Consider the following 20,667-nt stretch of genomic DNA (forward strand, 5'->3'; position numbering starts at 1 on the left):
GTAAATTACAGATAATACACAGGAAAACGAAACATAAACAAACACAGCCCCAATGATTGAAAAAAAAATAACAAAGGGAAATTATAAAAAAATAAATATCTGCAGATATAGTGTGACAAATGGGAGAATGACAAAAGAGCAGGAAGATTAAAAATAGAGCTCAACAGAGCAAGGATCGACAAGGAAGGCTCTTTGGAACGGCGAAGAAGAGATCAAATTAGTTGGGATGGAGAACGAGTCATAATGCTCAAGACCAATGAACCACACTAATACCTTGCAGAAAATGGCGGGATTGAGCCAATCGGACAAATTCAGCTTTTGTGTTGAAGAAACAGGAAGAACCAGTAACCTCCTTTCAGGATGAAAATACTCATGTCAGAACAGCTGCGCACAGAAAGACATGACAGCAACTGTAGAGTAATCCACATTTACATCTATCCCATCCAAGTGTGGACATTGCAAACAAAGCATTGTGCCTGGACATAGTGCTCAAACACAAAAAGGAAAAGTCGGCGTTGTTGATCGACGTTTCAGTTTCCAGGACTTTGGACTAAATGATACAGAAATCAGGAAAATTACCAAATACCAGGATCTGAAAATGGAGGTCAAGAGGACTTGGAAACTGAAGAAAACTGAAATTATCCCGGTGATAGTCGAAGCTACAGGAATGGTAAAGAAAACCTTCACTGACTCCTTAAAAATCACTCCGGGGAATGAATACAACGACGAACGAACGACAGTTGAAAGTTCAGTGATGATCCTGAAAAGAACCCTCGAAGGAAACTCTGAAAACAAGAAAACTTCACAACTTGCTCGATCCAACATGACCCCTCACCAAAATGTAGGGGGATACACACACACACACACGCACACACACACACACACACACACACACACACACACACACACACACACACACACACACACACACACACACACACACACGATTCATTTTTTAAAATTTGAAGTGTAAACATGAACTGGAATTCTATTTTGTTTCTCAAACTTTGGGATATCTTTAATCCGATAACTGTTTGTTTTTTCTCTTGTAGGAAGTTCTTCACTTCACCTGTCAGGGTTTTTTCTTTGTTCGTCCTTATGATCAGGTGTACAGGTGTTAACCATGAAATTATTTGTTTTTCCCAATCGTTTCAGCGTGAATCTTTGACTAATTTCCTCGTTCCCTGAAAATTGGCTATTTCATCTGATTAGGGTCATTGATGGACGAATATAAATTAATTATTAATTCTATCAAAGTCCAACTTCCCTTTCCTTTTGTTCGATGAGAATTCAGTTTCTTATCTTAATTTGACCCTCATCTACCAACATATTTACAACCGAATCTTACCAACTGGGGTCCTGAAGGACCTCAACTCAATATCGCTCAATTTCACTCAATCTGCTGAAGTTTCACACAAAATTAAATTTTTTGTGAACAATGTCGAGGCTCATATGAGAGCAAACACAAAGAACGTGCAACAAGGGGAGCAGGAGATAATAGCGGTGGGAGAGGGAAGGACAAAAGGGACATGGGGAAGAGGGACATGAGGAGATCTGTGGAAGGGAGAGGGATGGGGTGGAGAACACGGGGTAAACTTTCAGGAAGGAAAGCAGGGAATTTGAAGGAGGAAGGTTTGGGGTGGATTAAGGGGGGAAGAAAAGATCGTGATTTTCGATGGAGAAAGATCAGAGATGGTGGTGAACAGCTGTTTTAAACACCTGGAGGGAAGAGTGGGATGAAAAAGGAGTGCAAGTGTGAAATGTCACACAGGCACGATGGGCCAGCTGGCCAGTTCACACGTTTCATTTGTTTACAAATATCATCACAACACCGATTTAACACGGGAAGTGTGGTGAATGTAGATTTTCATAGATCTCGGAAAGTAAAATTATTATATTAAGAGGCGAAGCCATATGTTGTGGACGTATCTCCTCTGAACCTGTCGGACGGATTGTCGCCACTTTCGGTATGCGGGTGCTCTCTCTGTGGTCTCATGTCCACCATGGGCGAGGTGAGATCGTGCCAGACGGACAGGTTTGGGAATTTTTTTAACGATTTTCTAATTTTTACATTCGTGTGACGTCACCAGCTGAGAGGCGTCATGACGTCATGACACCCTCGGTGATTCGCCGACGTCATTACGTCACCGCTGAGAGGAGTAATCCCACTTCGAGAAAACAGCGTCTGCAATGTAAAACCTCTTCTGCACACACGCTCACTTCCTCAGAAGGTGCATTGACAACAAACAATGTAACAATAAACATTGTGTGTAAATAAATTCTATAAATCCCATTGTGAACACTCGATGTATTCACGTCCTCACGAACCCTCACTTCAGAAAGCTCGTGCGGAGCGCGCGTTTGGCGGGAGTTTTTTGAACAAACGTCATTTCCGTCCGTTGGGGGCGGAGCCAACGGTGACGGACTTCTCACAGTTTGTTCCTGGTCACGTGTTTTGTCAGAAAAGATCGTTCACCTTGGTACAGGAGGAGTGGAGGACGCACAAGGTGCAAGTCTGTGCTACCTGTACCTGTACCTTTACCTGTACCTGTATTAAATTTTGTGTGCTACCTGTACCTGTACCTGTACCTGAACTTCCCAGGTCATTGAGCATCACCTGGGTTTCCCTTCCAGACATGTACACAATGATAAACCGAATTGGAGGACGGCGTCGACGTCGTTTGTTACGGTGAGGACCGGGGTTTCTTCACGGTGGGAAATTTAAATATCGAATGTACCAGAAAAAGTAGTCGTCTCATCTCTGAGGTATTTAATCAAATGACGTCATGTTGTTCTTCACGAACATTCTCTATTCACTCCGTCATTAGCCTGAGGTGATCTTACATCTGCTCGGAAGTCAGCTCACTTCTTCTCCATCCATCGGTCACTTTGTTGAGGGAAACCTTGGGATCCTCGGGGTCCTGAGTTCGAGCCCCGCTGGCCACTGAATTAACACCAGGTGGGGTTGACTCAGCCTGTCATCATTCTGAGGTCGGTGAAATGAGCACCAGTAAACTGGTAATTATCCCTGCGTGTCGAAGGCGACTGAAGGGTCGGCGTCAGGAAGGGCATCCGGCCGTAAAAACCGACACAAGAAAAGGGAACCACGATTGGAGCCGCAAAAAGCTGAGCCGTGGTCAGGGGGAAAGGCTTTCAATGGTGGGAACTTTGTTGGGGGAAATATGAAGTGGGGGAGAAAGGGGACGGAGGAGGTAGAGAGAGGAGGAGGGGGTAGAGAGAGGGGGAGGGGAGAGAAGAGGAGTGGGGAGAGAGGAGAAGGAGGGAGGGGGGGATGGAGGCGGCCATTTTAGTTGTAAAAAAACAGAACATCCTCAAACATTGAACATCCACGTTGAACACATCCTCAAACATTTGTCGGACATGCATTTACCGATATTATTCAAACTTCGAACACAGAAAATGAATGATGGATTTCAAATTCCCTTCGTTTAATTTCAAGATCAGATCCAAGATGGCCGACTGGCAGACATTTTGTTACTTGAACTTGTCCCCAACCATTTCTCGGACATGCATGCTCTGATTTTGTTCAAACTTGACACAACAGGAGCACACGATGGAATACACTTGTACCAAACTTGATTCTGCGATCTGATCAAAGATGGCCGATTGGTAGACTGGCAGCCTTTTTTGTTGTGAATAAATATGGGCTCACCCTTGAACTCCGAAAGCAAAATTACCAATACAACGGGGGCAATGACATTTTATGTGTTTTTTCCTTGATAACAAGGGAAGGCAAATATTTACAAAGACACAACAAAGGATACAGTTTAGACTTCTACTGATCAAACTTACACTCTTTACTAATACGAAGACAGGCACCATCAGAAACATACTACGAGGAAAGTTGGAGAGCAACAGAGAGATGGGGAGAGACAGAGACAGAGAGAGAGAGAGAGAGAGAGAGAGAGAGAGAGAGAGAGAGAGAGAGAGAGAGAGAGAGAGAGAGAGAGAGAGAGAGAGAGAGAGAGAGAGAGAGAGAGAGAGAGAGAGAGAGAGAGAGAGAGAGAGAGAGAGAGAGAGAGAGAGAGAGAGAGAGAGAGAGCGAAAGTGCGAGAAGGTACTCTTTTGAACCTGGCGTGGCTGACGGTCCCATGCTTCCCAGTCGCTTCGGAGAGGGAGCAGAGGAAAACTGTCAAAGGTCTAAGGTGTGTGGTTGGAGCAGGTGCAATGAACTGTAGATGAGGTGAAGAGAAGGTAAAATGGAAAGAGGTGCGTGTCTGTGGGGTCGCTCTGAAAAGAACCCTTGGCGGGACTTGCCCTCTTCGATTGCTCTTCGATGTTAACAGAATATGACACAGATTGTGTGAGAAGAGGCATCAGCTTAATAATGATGTGTAAGGAATTCTGTAAATGTCACTGTATTTCAGATTGCCCAAATAGATGCGCTCAGCATGACACCTGGATCGCTCATTCGCCCAGCGCTCCGCTACATCTGCTCAGCTCTCTTCTCCATACCATGCCGCCGACATTGCCAAAAGCAGATCTCTCTCTCTCTCTCTCTCTCTCTCTCTCTCTCTCTCTCTCTCTCTCTCTCTCTCTCTCTCTCTCTCTCTCTCTCTCTCTCTCTCTCTCTCTCTCTCTCTCTCTCTCTCTCTCTCTCTCTCTCTCTCTCTCTCTCTCTCTCTCTCTCTCTCTCTCTCTCTCTCTCTGTCTCTCTCTCTCTCTCTCTCTCTCTCTCTCTCTCTCAACCCAGAACTTAACGAAGACCCAAGAACTACTACCACTACTTCGCAGGGTATTTTGTAGACGTCTGGCGAGGGAGGAGCGCAAAGTCAGATCAAGACAGGCAGTAGGCATTTCCCAACTCCCCCATTGGTGCATGGACACTTTCCCAAGTATTATTCCCGCCCTTACAAAGACTTAACCCCGGAAATGGCCCCATTCGTTCTGTCCCTCACCACCCGGTTCATCTCCGTGATTAACATAGGGCGAGGGTATTTGATGGCGCTCCCTGGCCACGAACGTGCGTTGGACACCAAATGGGGGCCGCAACCGAGCGGACCACGACGGATATCCATGCGATGTTGAACAGGTTCAAGCACACACTTGCACTTTGACCTCCATGCCAAAATGTTCCAAATACAAGCATCTGTAATGGAATGAGGCATCCATTGTTTTTTTTAATGTTTTTTTGTAATCCATGTTGAGGCTCGTGGAAGAGTGAACGCACAGAACTTACAGCAATGCAGGGGGCAAGAGGGGTGGGAGAGGGAAGCACAAAATAGTGGAGAACAGAGACAACAGATCTGTGGAAGGGAGAGGGATGGGGCGAGGTACCCGGGGTAAACAATATGGTACCACAGGAACTTTCAGGAAGGAAAACAGGGAATTTGAAGGAGATGGATTTGGGGTGGATTAATGGAGGAAGAAAAGATCATGATTTTGGATGGGTGAAGTTATGAGATGGTGATGAACAGCTGCTTTGAAGACCTGGAGGGAGGAGTGGGATTGAACAGAGTGTGGGAGTTTGTTAAAGAGGTGGGAAAAAGGAGGAATGAAAGAGTGAAGGTGAGCAGTGATTCGTGATTTTGGTAGTTTCCCCAGAAGGGAATTTTGGCGTACCTTGAACACCCTGCGGAATTATAGGGGGACAGAGCAAGGGGGGGGGGGGGGAAGGACGGAGAGGAGATGGGAGAAGACAGCAAGACAACCGACCTGCCTCGGGTGAGAGAGTGACCTGCCTCAGCTTCATCGTGGGAGATACCAATAATTTTAAAAGCCTTGATTTCCACTGCGTGAAGTCGAGCTGGATGTGAGGCAGACACACCACCACAGAGGGGAGAGAACTACTGCAGTAGGCTGAGGATGGAAGCTTTGTAAGTGGTCATAAGCTCAGGTGTGCCAAGGAATGACTTTGCATGAAGTAGGATTCCCATTCGGCGACTGCCTTTGGAGGCCAGCTTGGAGATGTGGCTTTCCCAGAAAAGATCGTGACAGAAGGTGAGACCCAGAAGCTTGAATGAAAGGGCTTCTTTCAGGGGATTGTTGAGAAACTCGATTGTGGGGGGGAGGGGAAGGGTTCCAGAAAGTCCTTTCGGAGAGACAAGTGAGAGTGTGAGATTTGTCAGAATTGAAAAGACATGTTGCACGTGGTGGACCAGCTTGTGATTTTATCGCGATCCGCAATGAGCGAAGAAGCTGCTGCATGACGGTCTGAGGGATGACAGATGGTACGGCAGAGGGTGGAGTCATCAGCGAAGAGATAAGGAGGATTTTCCAGAGAGTCGGAGAGATCATTAATGAAAAACAGAAAAAGAAAGGGCCCAGAAAACTGGATTGAGGAACTCCAGCCTGGACAGGAAGAGGGGATGAAAGAACTCCATTTATTGCCACACGTTAACTGTGACAGGAGAGGAAGTCTGTGAGCCATGAGTGGAGATTGCGTTGGAAACCATAGGAAGATAGTTTGGTGAACAGGACAGGGTGCCAGATCGTATTGAAAGCACGTGATATATTGAGGGATATGGCTCTGATCTAATATCTGGCATTGAGGACCTCCATCCATTGTTGGGAGAGCAGAAGCAGCATATCCAGGGTAGAGTGACCTGGTCTGAATCCAAATTGATGATCGAAAATCAAACCATTGGAGAAGAGAAAGGATTTGATGTCGGAAGCGATGATAGATTCCATTACCTCGCTGATGGTTGGGGGAAGGTTGATTGGTCTGTCGTTGCAGGGATATGTTTTTGCACCTTTTTGTGCAGGGCAGTAATGTTTGCTGATTTCTCCGAGATCTTAAAAGTTCTGTGATTGTCCGATATTGTTCCCCGATTTCTTCAAAGGACAGTGGTGGACGTCGTTGATGGTGACTGTGGTTGCAGCATTCGGAGCAGTTAGTACGTAATGATAAATGACCACGTGATCGACGTGTGCTGGACTGCGATTGTGGATTTTATTTCAACTACTGGATGTAATACACTTGCATGTTGAGCCTGCTCTGAACTTCCTGCTCAACAGGACCAGGAGAAACCAACGGCGTGGACATGCACACAGACTGCCGGAAGACTCTGAAGATTTCCTCCCGCAGCGGCCTAATCTCGAGCTGTCTCAATACGTGAGCCATGTTCTGGACCTGAGCTCCCAGTATGGAGTAAACAATTCCATCAGCAACCTGACGGGTCCACCTACCATATTTCCCGTCACCGTGGACTTCATTCACGTGGCCGTGCCGAGAACACACGGGCCGTGGTGGGACCACTTGTCTCGATGGACACCCGGACGTTTTCCCAAGAATCCCGAGTGGTTTAAAAGCCAGGATTTCATCGAGTTACTTTTCGACGTGCCCGTCTTCCCGACCGGGATCTCGGTCTTGGAGACGTACCACCCTGGGCATGTGGTTCGGATACTGGCCATGTCATGGGATGAAGGTGAAGACTCTGCTGTGTGCAGGTATCAATGACGCTTTTGGTTTATATCTCCAACGGGTCTTAAAGTCTTTATGCTCACGAGTCCAAAAGGAACGACATGACCAATTATCGTTTGCTTTGGGAGTATGTTTCATCTCAGACTGGTCTTACTGGATGATAACGGGATTTCAATAACATCTTCGTGATGTAAATGGACGAGTTACCTGGTTTTTTAATACATTTGATCTACAGATAGTGGACAAAATATTGGAAACCCCTGGGTAAATGAGTGTATATTGAAAGCAACTGCTTCCACACAATTGTGGCCCATGTGTTAATTGAGCAACTGACATCCCAGCATGCCTCGGGTCATGTATAAAATGCTGCATGGGCCTGGTTACCTCTCATTATGGCTGGCATGGCTGCAAGAGGAAAAACCTCAGTGATGAGTTTTGTTTCCCCCTTTTAGTAGCCTGTTAGCCTTGTTGTATTTATTCTTCGTGCTTTATTTTTCCCCGATCTCGTGTGTTTGTTTATCTTTTACTTTTTCTCTGGTTCGTCTTGTGTTTTCGTTCATCCTACTTTTCCCCTACCTTCCTCCTGTCTGGTAGTCCTTGTCCACCGGGAAGGAAGTTGGCCTCACTCTTCCTTGACACCACCTGCCTACCCTTCCACTCTTTCTTAGTGTTGTCCCCGCCCTCCCCATGACTCCGGCATGGCGAGCAGGCACCAAAACTGCGTCCGATTCAAGTTTGAGAAAGCGGGACCCGTTCCACCAAGTGAGGTATTTGGGCGGACGGTATTGTTGGCCGTGCTGGAGTTCAAGGCTGAGGATTTTGCTGTTTAATCTCTTCGACCCACGGATTTGAGGTGTCCTTTCAGTCACCTGAAAGGTTTGTCGAGTTTTGGGTGAGGTGGACTGCTGCTCGGTCAATGGGGTCTCTGGCTGAATGGGCAGTCGAAGCCCTCTCTGACAATGAGAGGGTCGTGACGGCCCTCCTTCACAATGAGAGACTTACTGATCATGATATGCAGTATTGGTTTGCTTGATATGTTGAAGTGAAGACCCCACCATGATATATCCGAAATTGTCTGGGTATATGGAACGGGACTTGGCAATATTGAGTGGTTTCGTGTCAAGGAGGATCCACAGTGACTTATATCCCTCATGGGATATTCATTGGGTTGGAACATGGGCAAGTGTTTTACGCAGGATGCCGCAGATGCAGACAGCTGGGCTACCTAGTCTCTGGGTACAAAGAACAATTTTGCTTGCAGTGTGGCCAGCTAGGACATGTCAGGGAACACTGCACCTCTTCGGTATGGATCAACCTTAGTGGTTCACCGGGACGCACCTTCCGCTCCTGCCCACAGAGCCACGCCAGCAGGATGCATGCGTCTGTTGATGGGAGTGGGCGTGTTGCCCTGGATGTGTTGCAGGTGCATTGTCTCCTTGTTTGGTGAGTTGTCAAAACCTCCCGACAGAGGAGCTGGAGCAGGGCATGGAAGAGGAGTGGAAGGAGGCCGCAGTCTCCCAGCCACAAGCGGCGCAGGACCGGGATGTGGTTACGTCGGGTGCCGGGCTCACTGAGGTGGGAGCGGAGAACACGGCGGAAAAGGTGGTTTTCCCGGTCGTGCGGTCGGAGGGAGCAACCTCCATCCAAGAGACCCCGCCACCAGGGGTTCAAAGTGATGGCTTCTCCTCTGAGGACGCGGGGACAGACACTGGAGAATGGACACTGAACAAGCGCCTGAGGAGGGACTGTGAGGGCAGAAGACTGCCTCCCCTGGGCAAGGCCCCACATGGTAGCGATCGACAAAGGACCAACGTGAAGACGCCTGCACTGCGTAGAGCCCGAGTGCACGTGTGGTGCTAACCTGAAGAACTCTGCCACACTGAGTGCTTGGTCCCAACAGTGAAGGGTTCTGGTGGTTCTGTAATGTTGGGGGATGCATTTTCCTGGCAAGGTTTGGATGCAGACATTTCCTTCGAAGGCAAGGTCAATGCCAATCACAACTGAATGCAACTGAGTCATCATCTTCACCCCATTGCAGCCTTTCTTTCCTGCCGGGAGAGAGGGGGGAGGTCTTCCATGACAATTCCCCCATCCACAGAACATGTGTGTTCACCCAATGGTTTGATGAGCATGACACTGATGTTCTCCAAACGTCATGGCCTTCTCATTCTCCAGATCTGAACCCAATCGAGCATTGATGGGATATTGAGGAACTTCGTCTGAGACAGCGTTTTCCACCTCCATCAAATAGGTGAGAGTTGATTGACTTTCTCGTGGAAGAATGGTGCCGCATCCTTCCTGAAGAATTCCAGACCCTGGTGGACTCTACACCACAGCACATATGGGCCGTACCTGCCCCACATGGTGGCCCAACGACCTGTTAAGTGACTTTGCATTGGTGTTTCCATTTTTTTGTCCACTACCTGTACGTTTTAAAAATGTCTCTTCTTTCCTCCAACTACCGATTGTCAATCCCGACATCCTCTGCCCCTCACAATCCCAATCCCCCTCTGAAATCCGTTAATTGAAGCTCTCCAATATGAAGACCAATTTGTGGTCGACAAATCCAAGTGATTGAATGCTTTTCCAGATATCGCATGGAGATATACCAGAAAGCCTGGTGTAGGCTTCATGGTTAATGTGGCTGGCTGAAGATCTCAGGTTGAAATAACACCAGGTCGGTTGACTCAGTCTGTTATCCTTCTGAGGTCGGCAAAATGAGTTCCAGATTACTGGTAACAGGGGCACTGCATCAGCGGCACAGTTCAGAAAAATTATACAACCAGTAGCCAGAGGCTGCGTACGAATCAACAACAACATGTACCTTGTCTCGTTGGACGAGAACACATGGTGTCCTTGCCATCTGCACTTGTTTCAATCACACAATGAAGTTGTTTGGCTTTCATACCAGGAGAGTGTGGATGTGGTGTGGTGTGCTATGTGGTGTGGTGTGGATGTGGTATGGTATGTGGTGTGGTGTGGATGTGCTGTGATGTGGTATGTGGTGTGTTGTTTCGCCACTCAACTGCAGTGTGGGAGTAATGGAGATGCATAAAAGTTAATCTCTGCCGTAATTGTCCTATTGTACTTGTTCTTTGTCCGTATGCAGCACAGAGCTTCGGGGTAGCGTCATTGGCTGAGGGTGCGGCCGTGTCACTGATGCAGTGCCATGTGCAGGTTAGGGCAGGAATTTGTAACTTGACCATGGTGCCGGTAATAGCTCGCCTCCTCTTCACGAAAGACACCATGGGCTCTTTAACGTCCATCCGAGGGACGACACACACATTGATGAATCACCCTGTCTGTGAAACATCAGGATGACAGTTTATAACTGGGTCGGGATTCAAACTCAGGCTAGATGGTTTGAAGGTGAGTGTGCGTACCTCTGGAGTCGAGACCATCCTGTCAGCCCCCTATTGTACTGTAAGATCTTCATCCTCAAGCCATTACTTGTCACACAACCATAAGGGGATCGTTGTGTAAATTTTGAATGCAACATCAAGTTTCATTCATTTATTTGTTAATTTATTTAATAATGTGAGTGATGTCCTTTTACACACCAGTTTGCATCACATTGGAGATGTTCGATAATGAGCCACATCCTTATACACAATGTCTACTTCATAGGAAAATCAAAAGGACACTCCTCAAAAGTTTTACTTTGGTGATGTACAATGCAGGTGGCGGACACTGTGGTCCGGCACTGTGGACACCAATCTTCCACCGAACGACCAAATCACGTTTTCCCCACCGATACAACCACCGGGTTTTGCGACGAACGTCCTCCGTCTGGAGTACAGTTGCTCCCTGAGCACTTTCTGCTTGGACCTGGCCGCTGTTGTTCTGTACGGTATCCCGGTGAACGTCATGCAACGAATGAAGAGCAAGAATGAAGATCCTGCTGAGTCAGAAAGACTTCAGAAGAGACAAAACACGATGGAAAGAAGGAGGATACGAGATATGATTGAACATATGGAGGAAGAAAGGAGGGCAAAGGAAGAGGAAGGGAAGCTTTCCCCCTTCACAAACAATGGATATTTTGACCTTTTACCTTTCGAGGTGAGTATGTGAACCCCCACTCGTCATCTTCTCTTCTTCTTTTAAAACTTGGTTTTACAGATCACATCACATCATCTCATTGTTTGGCTTCAGAATGGTTTCAGACGATTGTGTCAACATTGAAATGGCTGTCCAAGTCTGTTTGTGTTTGGAAGTCCTTGATGGCTTCACTGGTGGTTCCCTGGGTTGTTTTAAGGGTTAAGGGTTTATCATTTGATGGACATCCTTGACTATGTGGACAGTGACAGTTGGTCAGGTTGATGCACTGATAATAAAATCGATGTTTTTTTTTTTGCTGCCTTACTTCCACGACAGATTATCGAAATTATTTTATCTCACCTGACACTCCCTGAGCTCTGCTGCCTCGCTCAATGCAGCCGTACCCTACGCAACTGCTGCTACAACCCTTACATGTGCAAACACCTGGACCTCAAGCCTTTCTGGCCATCCCTCTGCGAGGAGGACCTTCTCGCTTTGAAGCCTCGTCTCACCCATGCACGCTCGCTCGGTCTCTCATGGACTGGAAACGATGGAAGATTCAGTCCTACGGTTCTTGAAAAGTGAGTAACTGAATGCAAAGTTAGTAATCTATGGCCTGGGTTTCGGTGAACCATATCCACTTCTCTTTCATTCTGATCAGTTTCCTCTCCTTTCTCATCTCTTTCCGCTTCTCCGATCACCAACAAACTTAGTCGACATAATTACCAGTCACAATTGTGCTTACAGGATATAAATTTACTTACCACTCTTCAGTTTATCCAAGTTGACCCCATCAAAAGTAGAGTTTTCTCAAAGCGTTTGCCATGCTGAAGTCACGGAATTTCGGTGCTGGGCGCAATTGCGTCACCGAATTGTTACTGCTGCTGTTTTTATTTACTTTAATTAATATTTGTGTGGCCCTTCTGTCCTTTCAAATCCTATACCATATCCTCAGCAGTCCTTGACAGGTGACTCTTCCGACGTCATTATGCAACGAGGTGGTTGTACTTGTACAGTCCTCACATCATATCACATCCCATCCCATCACCATTCCTTGACGGTTACATCCAACTGCTATTTTTAAGTTTGGTCACCCGATTAAGATCGTGTTATTTCGACTTTAGTCAGCCAGCAATGAGATTGATTGTAAAAGCTGTCGCAAAAAATAAAAATAACCCGCCACGGCAGTGATGGGCCAAATGGCCGCGTTTCTTTCTTTGAGTTTAATTTCTTCATTTTCAGACTTACAAACAAACACACGCACACACGCACGCACGCACGCACACATAGAATATCCTTGCAGGGGTATGAGGGGTTCCACCCTTGACCCGACCCTGGGAACCACGAGCAAGTTTGTTAAAGTTGCTGGGAATGTACCCATCCGTTTCTTTTTATATGGGCATTTCCATACGTCGATCGGTAATTTAAACATCCACGCACCCTGAGACGCCCAGAATATCAAACAATGTCCGAATTGGACAAATGACAACTTTTTTCAGTAGTTGGCTGCTGATAAGCCCTGCACTGCTGACAAGTTGAATTCCTGAGTTTAAATTTTGTAATTTGGTTCAGAATGACGAATGTCGAGGTTATGACATATGTGGAAATGAAATAAATCCGCGAACGCTGGTGTCTCCAGGTGTTTTTTAGCATTACAATGTACCCAGTGATTTGTTGGTATGATTATCATCAGGCATTTGATGATATGAATGAGGAAAGTGAAAAAAATAACTTTATTGTTGAGAAACCATTGCGGCCTGTTCCAATCAAGATCGGGTTATTTAGACTTCAATAAACCATCAACAAGATCGATTTTTGAAGCTCGCGCAAAAAAGCACCAAAAAAAATAATCACCCGAGAGTGCACCACAACAGTCATGGGCCAAATGGTTTCGTTTCCTTCTTTGAGTTTAATTTCTTCATTTTCAGACGTACAATCACACACACACACACACACACACACACACACACACACACACACACACACACACACACACACACACACACACACACACACACACACACACACACACACACACCCACACACACACTGACATTTATTATGATGGAAGAAGAAAGATTGTGAAACACCCTGCAAAACATCCGATCATCCGATCATCATGTAATCTAATCATTCTGATTTGTTGGAATGTGAAAAAATATTTAATGTAAATATCTCCTTTAGTCAAATTATTTCCACGACATGGAGGGTGCAGCATATCAACCAAAGATTTTCAATGAAGTCGTGTCTTCAATCGGGGTCTTTATCCCCCAGATAACTTGGGGGCAGCTTTCATCCTTGAAGAGGCGACAAAGCCTGGGATTGTCCTTTGGTGGAATTACTCGAACCTCCATTGGAATCACTCCAGTAACTCCAGTCCCAATGAGAGTTGAACCATTAATTCAGGTGAACACGGGAAGAAACAAATTCACAGAGCAACACCAAGGTGAGCTGTTGTGAACTTACTTCTCTCAGAGTTCTGTTGACAAGCTTCGCTTTTTATAGTAAAATAATTTGCGTGTAAAGGGGGTAAGAGGGGGCATGGGTCGGACAAAGAACAGTTCATGTTATCTTCACAAAACTTTATGTCACCCGATGTTCTTCAGTCTCTTAATCAGCAGAACACTATACATGGTTTGTGTACGAGCATAGGAACACCGGTCTCCATGTGCAAGTATGGGAATTCATCTCACACTCAATTGTGGTTTGATTGCAAGGAAGCACTTCGATTCACAGGACAAGGGGCTCCCTCATCCTTTGGGCAGTTTGTGTTGCTGTCGTGCGAAGGCAAATGTGTGGGCTGCTTCCTCTATTTAAGGACGTTACCTAAACTCTGGGTGAGATCATTTTACCCATGATCCTTCATGGTGAACAACTCCATCTATGGTGACAAAACGACTTTGGTGAATTACAATGATTTGCAAAAGACTTTTGTGCCTTCACAAGCATGAAAAGCGTAAGTATGTTGTTAGCTATTAGTTTAAGTAGCAATAAGAACAATGCTGTTCGTTATATATCGCTATCACAGAGCTATATCAGTTATATCCTCTTGGACCTTATATGCATGTCCATGGGCTCATATTTGTAATTACACAAGCTTCAATCAAATCAATTAGCACTCATACATGGGAATAATTAATCCCGAATCACAGACACATTCTCAGAAACGAATATAATAATCATGTTTTTGATGAACTTTTTAATCAATCATTGTCTGTCATCTCAGTTTTGGTAAATATATTTATTTTATGGGATCAAAGCCTTTTTTTGTGAAGTTTAAATCAATCATGAGGTTTAATTGCGCCACAGCCCAACAAAAAAAATCCATTGAGCTGAGATTCAAAAATGTATTTTCCACCACAGCAGCAAACGTGGGTCGATGTGTGTTGGTTTTTAAGTTTGTCTTGTCTCTCACTGCTTTGTTTAAAACACCATCCCAATGTCTAACTGGTACTTTTTCAGTTTCCTGGGTGAGTGGTCTGAGCACCTACTGCTCTTGGAGCTGGCAAACTGCCATTGGATCACAAAGAAATCCTTGGAATCTGTAATCAAGCGCTGCCCAAACCTTCGTGACCTGGACCTGTCGTCATGTGACCGAATAGCACCTGGACAATTCAGGGAGCTCTCGTCGCTGCAGAGGCTACAACGCCTCGTCCTGTACCGAACGCGGATCAATGTAAGCTCTTTTCGTCGTTCATGTTCGTTGACTCTCTCTCTCTCTCTCTCTCTCTCTCTCTCTCTCTCTCTCTCTCTCTCTCTCTCTCTCTCTCTCTCTCTCTCTCTCTCTCTCTCTCTCTCTCTCTCTCTCTCTCTCTCTCTCTCACAGCTTTGTTATTTAAATAACCATTTTAAGTAAATCTTGATTTTTTTTATGGCAATGTTAAATCGAGACCCCCCCCCCCCTTTTCTTTGCCTCCCAGGCAAGTGAATCGAAAGTCTAACGCAGACAGAATGAGAATTGTGAAAACAGCATTAAATACAACGAACATATGAAGCGGGAATTTCATACATTTCCCGTTTACTTTGCTTGCCCAGTCCATTGAACTCGGCAGGGGCGATGTGGCCTTGGTAGTGCCCTTCTTTAATCTCCATGGTCCACTGCCTGTGAGATTTTTTTCGAGTCTCCATGAGATTACAAAGGAGATTGCCAGCTTAACGTCACCTCCATGGTTCATTACCCCCTGCTGGCACGGTTCCACAATGGTTTTTAGATCCTCAGGCTGGTTCTTAGATCTTTAAACGACACGAAGCGTTGAATTCTGGAAGAAGCTACTGAAATGGGTCTTTCTCTCTCTCGTGCTCTGTGGATGGGAAGGGGATTATTTTACCAGTGTTAAAGGATGACATCATACTCCCATCTTGTTTCAGACGAGGAGTCTCTTGTTTATCATTTCCAACTGCACGGAGTTGAGGCATCTCAACCTCGGAGACTGTTCTGAGGTACGTGCACCTGTTTGTTCCACCGCAGAGTTGTTTTACAGTCAAACGATAGTCCCTTTTGATTGGGAAGAGAAACTGATTTACTTCCAGCTTGGGATGAGTTCATCTGATTTGTTGATATTTTGTTTCCTCGTCACATAAATATAAGCACACTCCATGTGTGGTTATGATTAAACATGTTAAAATTTACATTTTCTGGTTGTTGACCCCTCCCCAGGCGGGCGTGACGAAAAATGATTGTGTTCTTGCCCATTCTTGCCATGTGGTGATCACAACTACCAAGTTTGGTGAATTTCTGCCCATCTGTTTAGGAGGAGATAGTGTGACGGATGGACGGACGGACAGACAGAGCCGATTACAATACCCGCCTGTTTTTTTCAAAAAGCTTCGGGATAATGAAGGAATTAAATTTTAATCAAAGCTCGTGCCTGAAATTAGAAAGGAGACGAGGACTGGATGTTTGTCGGACACCGCCGCTGATGACATCTTTGTTGGAGATTTGTTTGAGTTTAAATGTCCCGTGTGTTCTAGGATTCGCAGAAGCATTTCCTTCCCCTGCAGCAATGGGTGTTACGATGCTTGTTCCTCATCTTTCCAACCTCAGATGAAACAACCGAACACGGTCTTACTCAGTCTGGCCTTCAACTGCCAACAGCTTCGCTCGCTGGATATGTGCAGATCCCATTGGCTGACGGAGGTCGGATTGGCACACCTGACATCCCGTTGTAAGAACATCGAGGTACATGGCCTGAGATAAACACGAATACAATGCTTGAAAGTTTCTGTTTGTGAATAAGGAGAAAGCGGTATATTTGGGACAAAGAAAATTCGAGTTTCACACGAAATGATGAAGAATGTTCATTGTCACATCAAATATCATTTGTATCACAAGGTGACTGAAGTTGAAAGCTTTTGAAGTTTTTTTTTTTCTCCATTCAAATAGGAACAATGTTGTCTGTTTTCACCTTATCTCGTGAAGAATGTACATTTTCTGTGCAGCACCTGCAGCGATGGCAAGTTGTGTTTCAAAATGATATTAGTCGCATTTACTAACAATATTGGGCCTTGCGACATACCTCCGACAGTCCGACTATTAGCTTCACTTACGTGCTCAGGTGGCCAAAGTGGCAGTTCTTGGGATACACTAGCCATGAGAAATATAGTTTGATAAAAATGATAAAATATGACAGCATCGTCACCGCAATGGGCGGTGTGGGACGGCATCGTCATCGGAACAGGCGGCGTGGAATGTCATCGTCATTGGCACGAGCGTTGTCCGGTACCCAGAATAACTACTCTCATTATTATTATTGTTACGGCCTGGGGTTTGGGGCTCACCACGAGGGGAAGTACTCGAGTTTCTCCCCAACACCCAGTCCTAATGCCATCGACAACAGACAACTCCGTGATTCAACGGGCTGTAATTCTTACAGAGCCATCGCCACTTGATTTAGACTGCCCGCTGAGCAGGGTTATGCTTCCGTTTCAGCGATACCTTTTTTGGCACGGCAACCCAAATAGAGGCCACACCATTGGCACCACACCTGGTGATCTTCTGAGCGGAACAGGTAGGTGCAGCCAGGGCCAGCGCCAGACTATATTGCACCTTCGGTAATGCCAGCGACTTGCATCCCTCCCAAAAATTGCTCACTTCGATTTTTAAAAACACGTTTTGTGGAAAAAAATAAGAAGGACAAAACTTGAAACTGCTAAATTTATTTTACCACAATATTTTGCTTACAGTCAGACAGAGAAACAAACAAAAAACGGAGTAAAAACATCTCATAAAAGTTTCAATTTCAGACACATCAAAATCTCACTTTGTGTGCCTTTTCCTGTTATTTTCCTGTTGTTATTGTTTCTTAAAACAATAATTTGCATAAAACTTTGTCTCTTAAAGGACAGTAATGCGCCCCTCTGAGGTCTGCGCCCTCGGCTGCTGCCTAGTTGGCCTAATGGTAGCGCCAGCCCTGGGTGCAGCACCCGCTAATAGAGCAAATCAGGTGTGGTACAACTTCCCGTCTAACTATACTTGTACACTGTGTCAGACCAATAAAGGAAAAGACATCTGAGACAGATTGGAAATAACAAGAAATAATTATTTATTTACACACACACAAGTCATCATTTAACAGCGTAACATTTTCATTACCTCCACCACTGAAGGTGGATGTTGGTTATGTTTTCATCCCTGTTGGCTGCTCTGAGAGCACCCTTATTCTGAACATTTCCATCTGTCTGTCTGTCCGTGAAACTTTGGTCAAGCCAAGGGGCTAAACCACTCAACGGATTCCAATGAAATTTGGTAGGTAGGACCAATATTACTGGGAATCGTGTGCTTTCGAATATGGGACCCCGGGCTCGAGCAATGGCCCTTGAAAGTGGTCAAAAAAATAAAATAAAATAAAAAATCGAAGCTTACAGTTCTTTGCGCAATCTATCTAGCTCCCTTCATGCCAATTTGCAGCCCTTACAAAAAATATTTGTAGGAGGAGATAGGTTTTGGGGAGTACATGTCGAACATTTCAGAAACGGTTAATTGCGAATATCTCAAAGAGAAAGAGTCTGATTTTGATGAAACTTGGGTGAAATGTGTACAATGTGGCGAGCATGTACACAAAAATGAATGGTTGCTATGCACACCTCCGTTGCTTAGCAACAGCTAAAATACTTTATCGTACATCGTACACTTGTTGTGGACTGTATAAAAAAATCAATACCTCCGAAACTGGACCTCTGAGGGACCTGTATTTTTTTTGTGCCCAAGGAGAATGTCTTACAGCATCATATAAAAAAATAAAATCTTCAGCGAATAGAAAAATGGAATTACCAGGGCTGCCATTTGTTCGAGTCTCTTTGGAAACATGCCTGAAATTTCACAAGGCGGGTTTCTGGGCGCAAACTAAGAGGGCTGTGATAATCATATTTATTGTGCTAAATTGATTGATAGCATGAACATGAATATCGGCTAGTCACATCGGCCAGCTTTCCATCGAGAGCGAGCAGCCATGTCGCCAACCGGCTTCTCTGTCTGTTTGTTTGTTTGTTTTGCTATTTTTGTGTTTCTTTGTAAACAAGACATCTCAAAAAGTTGTGGATGGATTCGGACGAAACATGTCCTAATTCATATCCGGCAAAAAAAAAAAAATCAGTGGGATGCAAGACATAAACTGATCAGCATGGTGGTGTGGGGAAGGGTGGAGGTGGGATGATGGGGGGTGGTGGGTCAAAGGGGGGGGCGCACAGGGGGGGCCCCCTTAGAATACTGAATGGTTTTGTTGGGCTTGTTACAGCACGGCGACATTGCGCTGTTATATAATTGGCTATTCTGTCCTGTGTCTTCTGTCACACTTATGGCCGCGTACGTCCCTTTGATCTGAGGGCTATAAATATAAATTTGTCCAAGTCACAACTCTTCCCATCATGCATGCTAATTCACCGTGTCCACATTTAAATTTTATAACTGCAAAATTGTTTCATCATTCTTAACCTCGACTTTTACTGCCCCCAGCCGCGTGATATCGAAGTATTCGCTTCTTGTTATTTTGTCAAGTTATATTTTTTCGGAAACACTCGAGTGGCCATAATGCCTCTCTAATTGTACAATTTATTTCTTGAATTCATAGGAATTTAAAAACTGCACGCAATACTTGTGTTGATTTCATTGTTCTCCACTGAAACTGCGCCACACAGGACCTGGAACTTGGCTGGTGCAGGAATGTGTGTGCAGACGGTGGTGTTCTCGGTGAGATGGTGAAAGAGCTGCCCAGACTGCGCCGACTGGTGTTAACGGCCAATCAATCCGTCAGCGACGCTGACCTTGAATCGCTCGCCAATTACTGCCCTTTACTGGAGAAGCTGGACATACTGGGTACGGTAATTGAGGAGATTATGGGAACTGATGTGGATGGATCCAAGAGGGTCACAGAGGTTGCTTGTTCTTGTCACCGACACAACTCATCCACCAAGTTTTATCTGAATCCGTCCATATAACGTTTTGAGATGCCGTTTTTGAACCCCTATCTGTCAATGGTGAAGAACCACTCAAAAGTTATCGTATCCGGTTCCAGATCTTCACCAAAATTGAATAATTTCCTCCTTATTGTCCTGGTGGATGATTGCGTTCCACTGAGTGCTGTTGTACTGCAGTTTAGTGCTGTGTTCACTGCACACCAAAGCTCTTGATGACTGTGAGCTATTTTCACCCTTGTTTGTCATTCATCGGTGTAATTATATCTGTGTGCGTGTGGCAGGCACTCCACTGGTGACTCATGGAGGGATTTTTCACCTGCTTGATACCTGTCGGCATATGCGCTTCCTTGACGTTTCCTTCTGCCTCCGGGTGGGTGAGGAACTGGCCTTCCAACTGGCAAATCGCTTTCCACACATCTACATCAAGTACAGCAGCTAACAGTGAGGTCACATGACCCGCTCAGAGCCGCACACACCTGAGGTGCACTCTGATCCATGCATTAGAAACCGATTGTATCATGTCGGTGATGATCGTCCAAATGCTGAACTTAATTAGAACCAAAGCTACAAGTGTAGTGTTATCTACACGTTTATCAAATGTGACGTTTTACGAATGTTTTTGTTGATGAGAAATCACCTGAAAGGATGACTTTTTGTTTATCAAAATAATCCACCAAACGTTCAAATTGATAAATGTTGCGCCAATAAATGTTCCCAAACTCACGACACCCTTTTTGGAGTGTTACTCTTTCACCTTTCACCCCTGCAGATTCTGACAACAGATGCAAACACTCTTTGTTTTATTTTCATCATGGTCTAAGGTTCGTGGAGGA

General features: G+C 45.4%; 2 protein-coding genes across 3 annotated transcripts in view; both read left to right on the top strand.

The window, feature by feature from the left end:
• The window catches only part of LOC147006719 (F-box/LRR-repeat protein 4-like), a 36,677-nt gene extending 25,474 nt beyond the window's left edge, over positions 1–11,203 (top strand). The window contains exon 10 of one of the 2 annotated variants that reach the window (XR_015054625.1): positions 11,065–11,203. The gene's annotated coding sequence lies outside the window, so the exon portion shown is untranslated. Of the gene's footprint in view, positions 1–6,978; positions 7,106–11,064 lie in introns of those variants that run through there. The other variant, XR_015054626.1, reaches the window with a different exon arrangement.
• Positions 1,902–20,555, top strand: LOC147006720 (F-box/LRR-repeat protein 4-like). Its single transcript, XM_085868059.1, has 9 exons — positions 1,902–2,689; positions 6,979–7,410; positions 11,065–11,443; positions 11,759–12,003; positions 14,885–15,098; positions 15,791–15,862; positions 16,467–16,601; positions 19,556–19,733; positions 20,116–20,555. Exons 1-9 carry the CDS (start codon positions 2,307–2,309, stop codon positions 20,271–20,273), a joined length of 2,196 nt encoding a protein of 731 aa, XP_085724185.1. The 5' UTR covers positions 1,902–2,306; the 3' UTR covers positions 20,274–20,555.
• Positions 20,556–20,667: the final 112 nt, after the last annotated feature.

This window comes from Eptatretus burgeri, unplaced genomic scaffold (assembly GCF_056783735.1).
Source record: "Eptatretus burgeri isolate ZD-2024b unplaced genomic scaffold, Ebu_testis_v1 Ebu_testis_scaffold_3155, whole genome shotgun sequence".
Taxonomy (NCBI): domain Eukaryota; kingdom Metazoa; phylum Chordata; class Myxini; order Myxiniformes; family Myxinidae; genus Eptatretus; species Eptatretus burgeri.

Coding starts and splice junctions, on each gene's coding strand:
- LOC147006720 (XM_085868059.1), top strand. CDS start 2,307: ATGTATTCACGTCCTCACGAACCCTCACTTCAGAAAGCTCGTGCGGAG. Junction 11,444..11,758: donor TTGACCTTTTACCTTTCGAG/GTGAGTATGTGA, acceptor CTTCCACGACAG/ATTATCGAAATTATTTTATC. Junction 15,099..15,790: donor TGTACCGAACGCGGATCAAT/GTAAGCTCTTTT, acceptor ATCTTGTTTCAG/ACGAGGAGTCTCTTGTTTAT.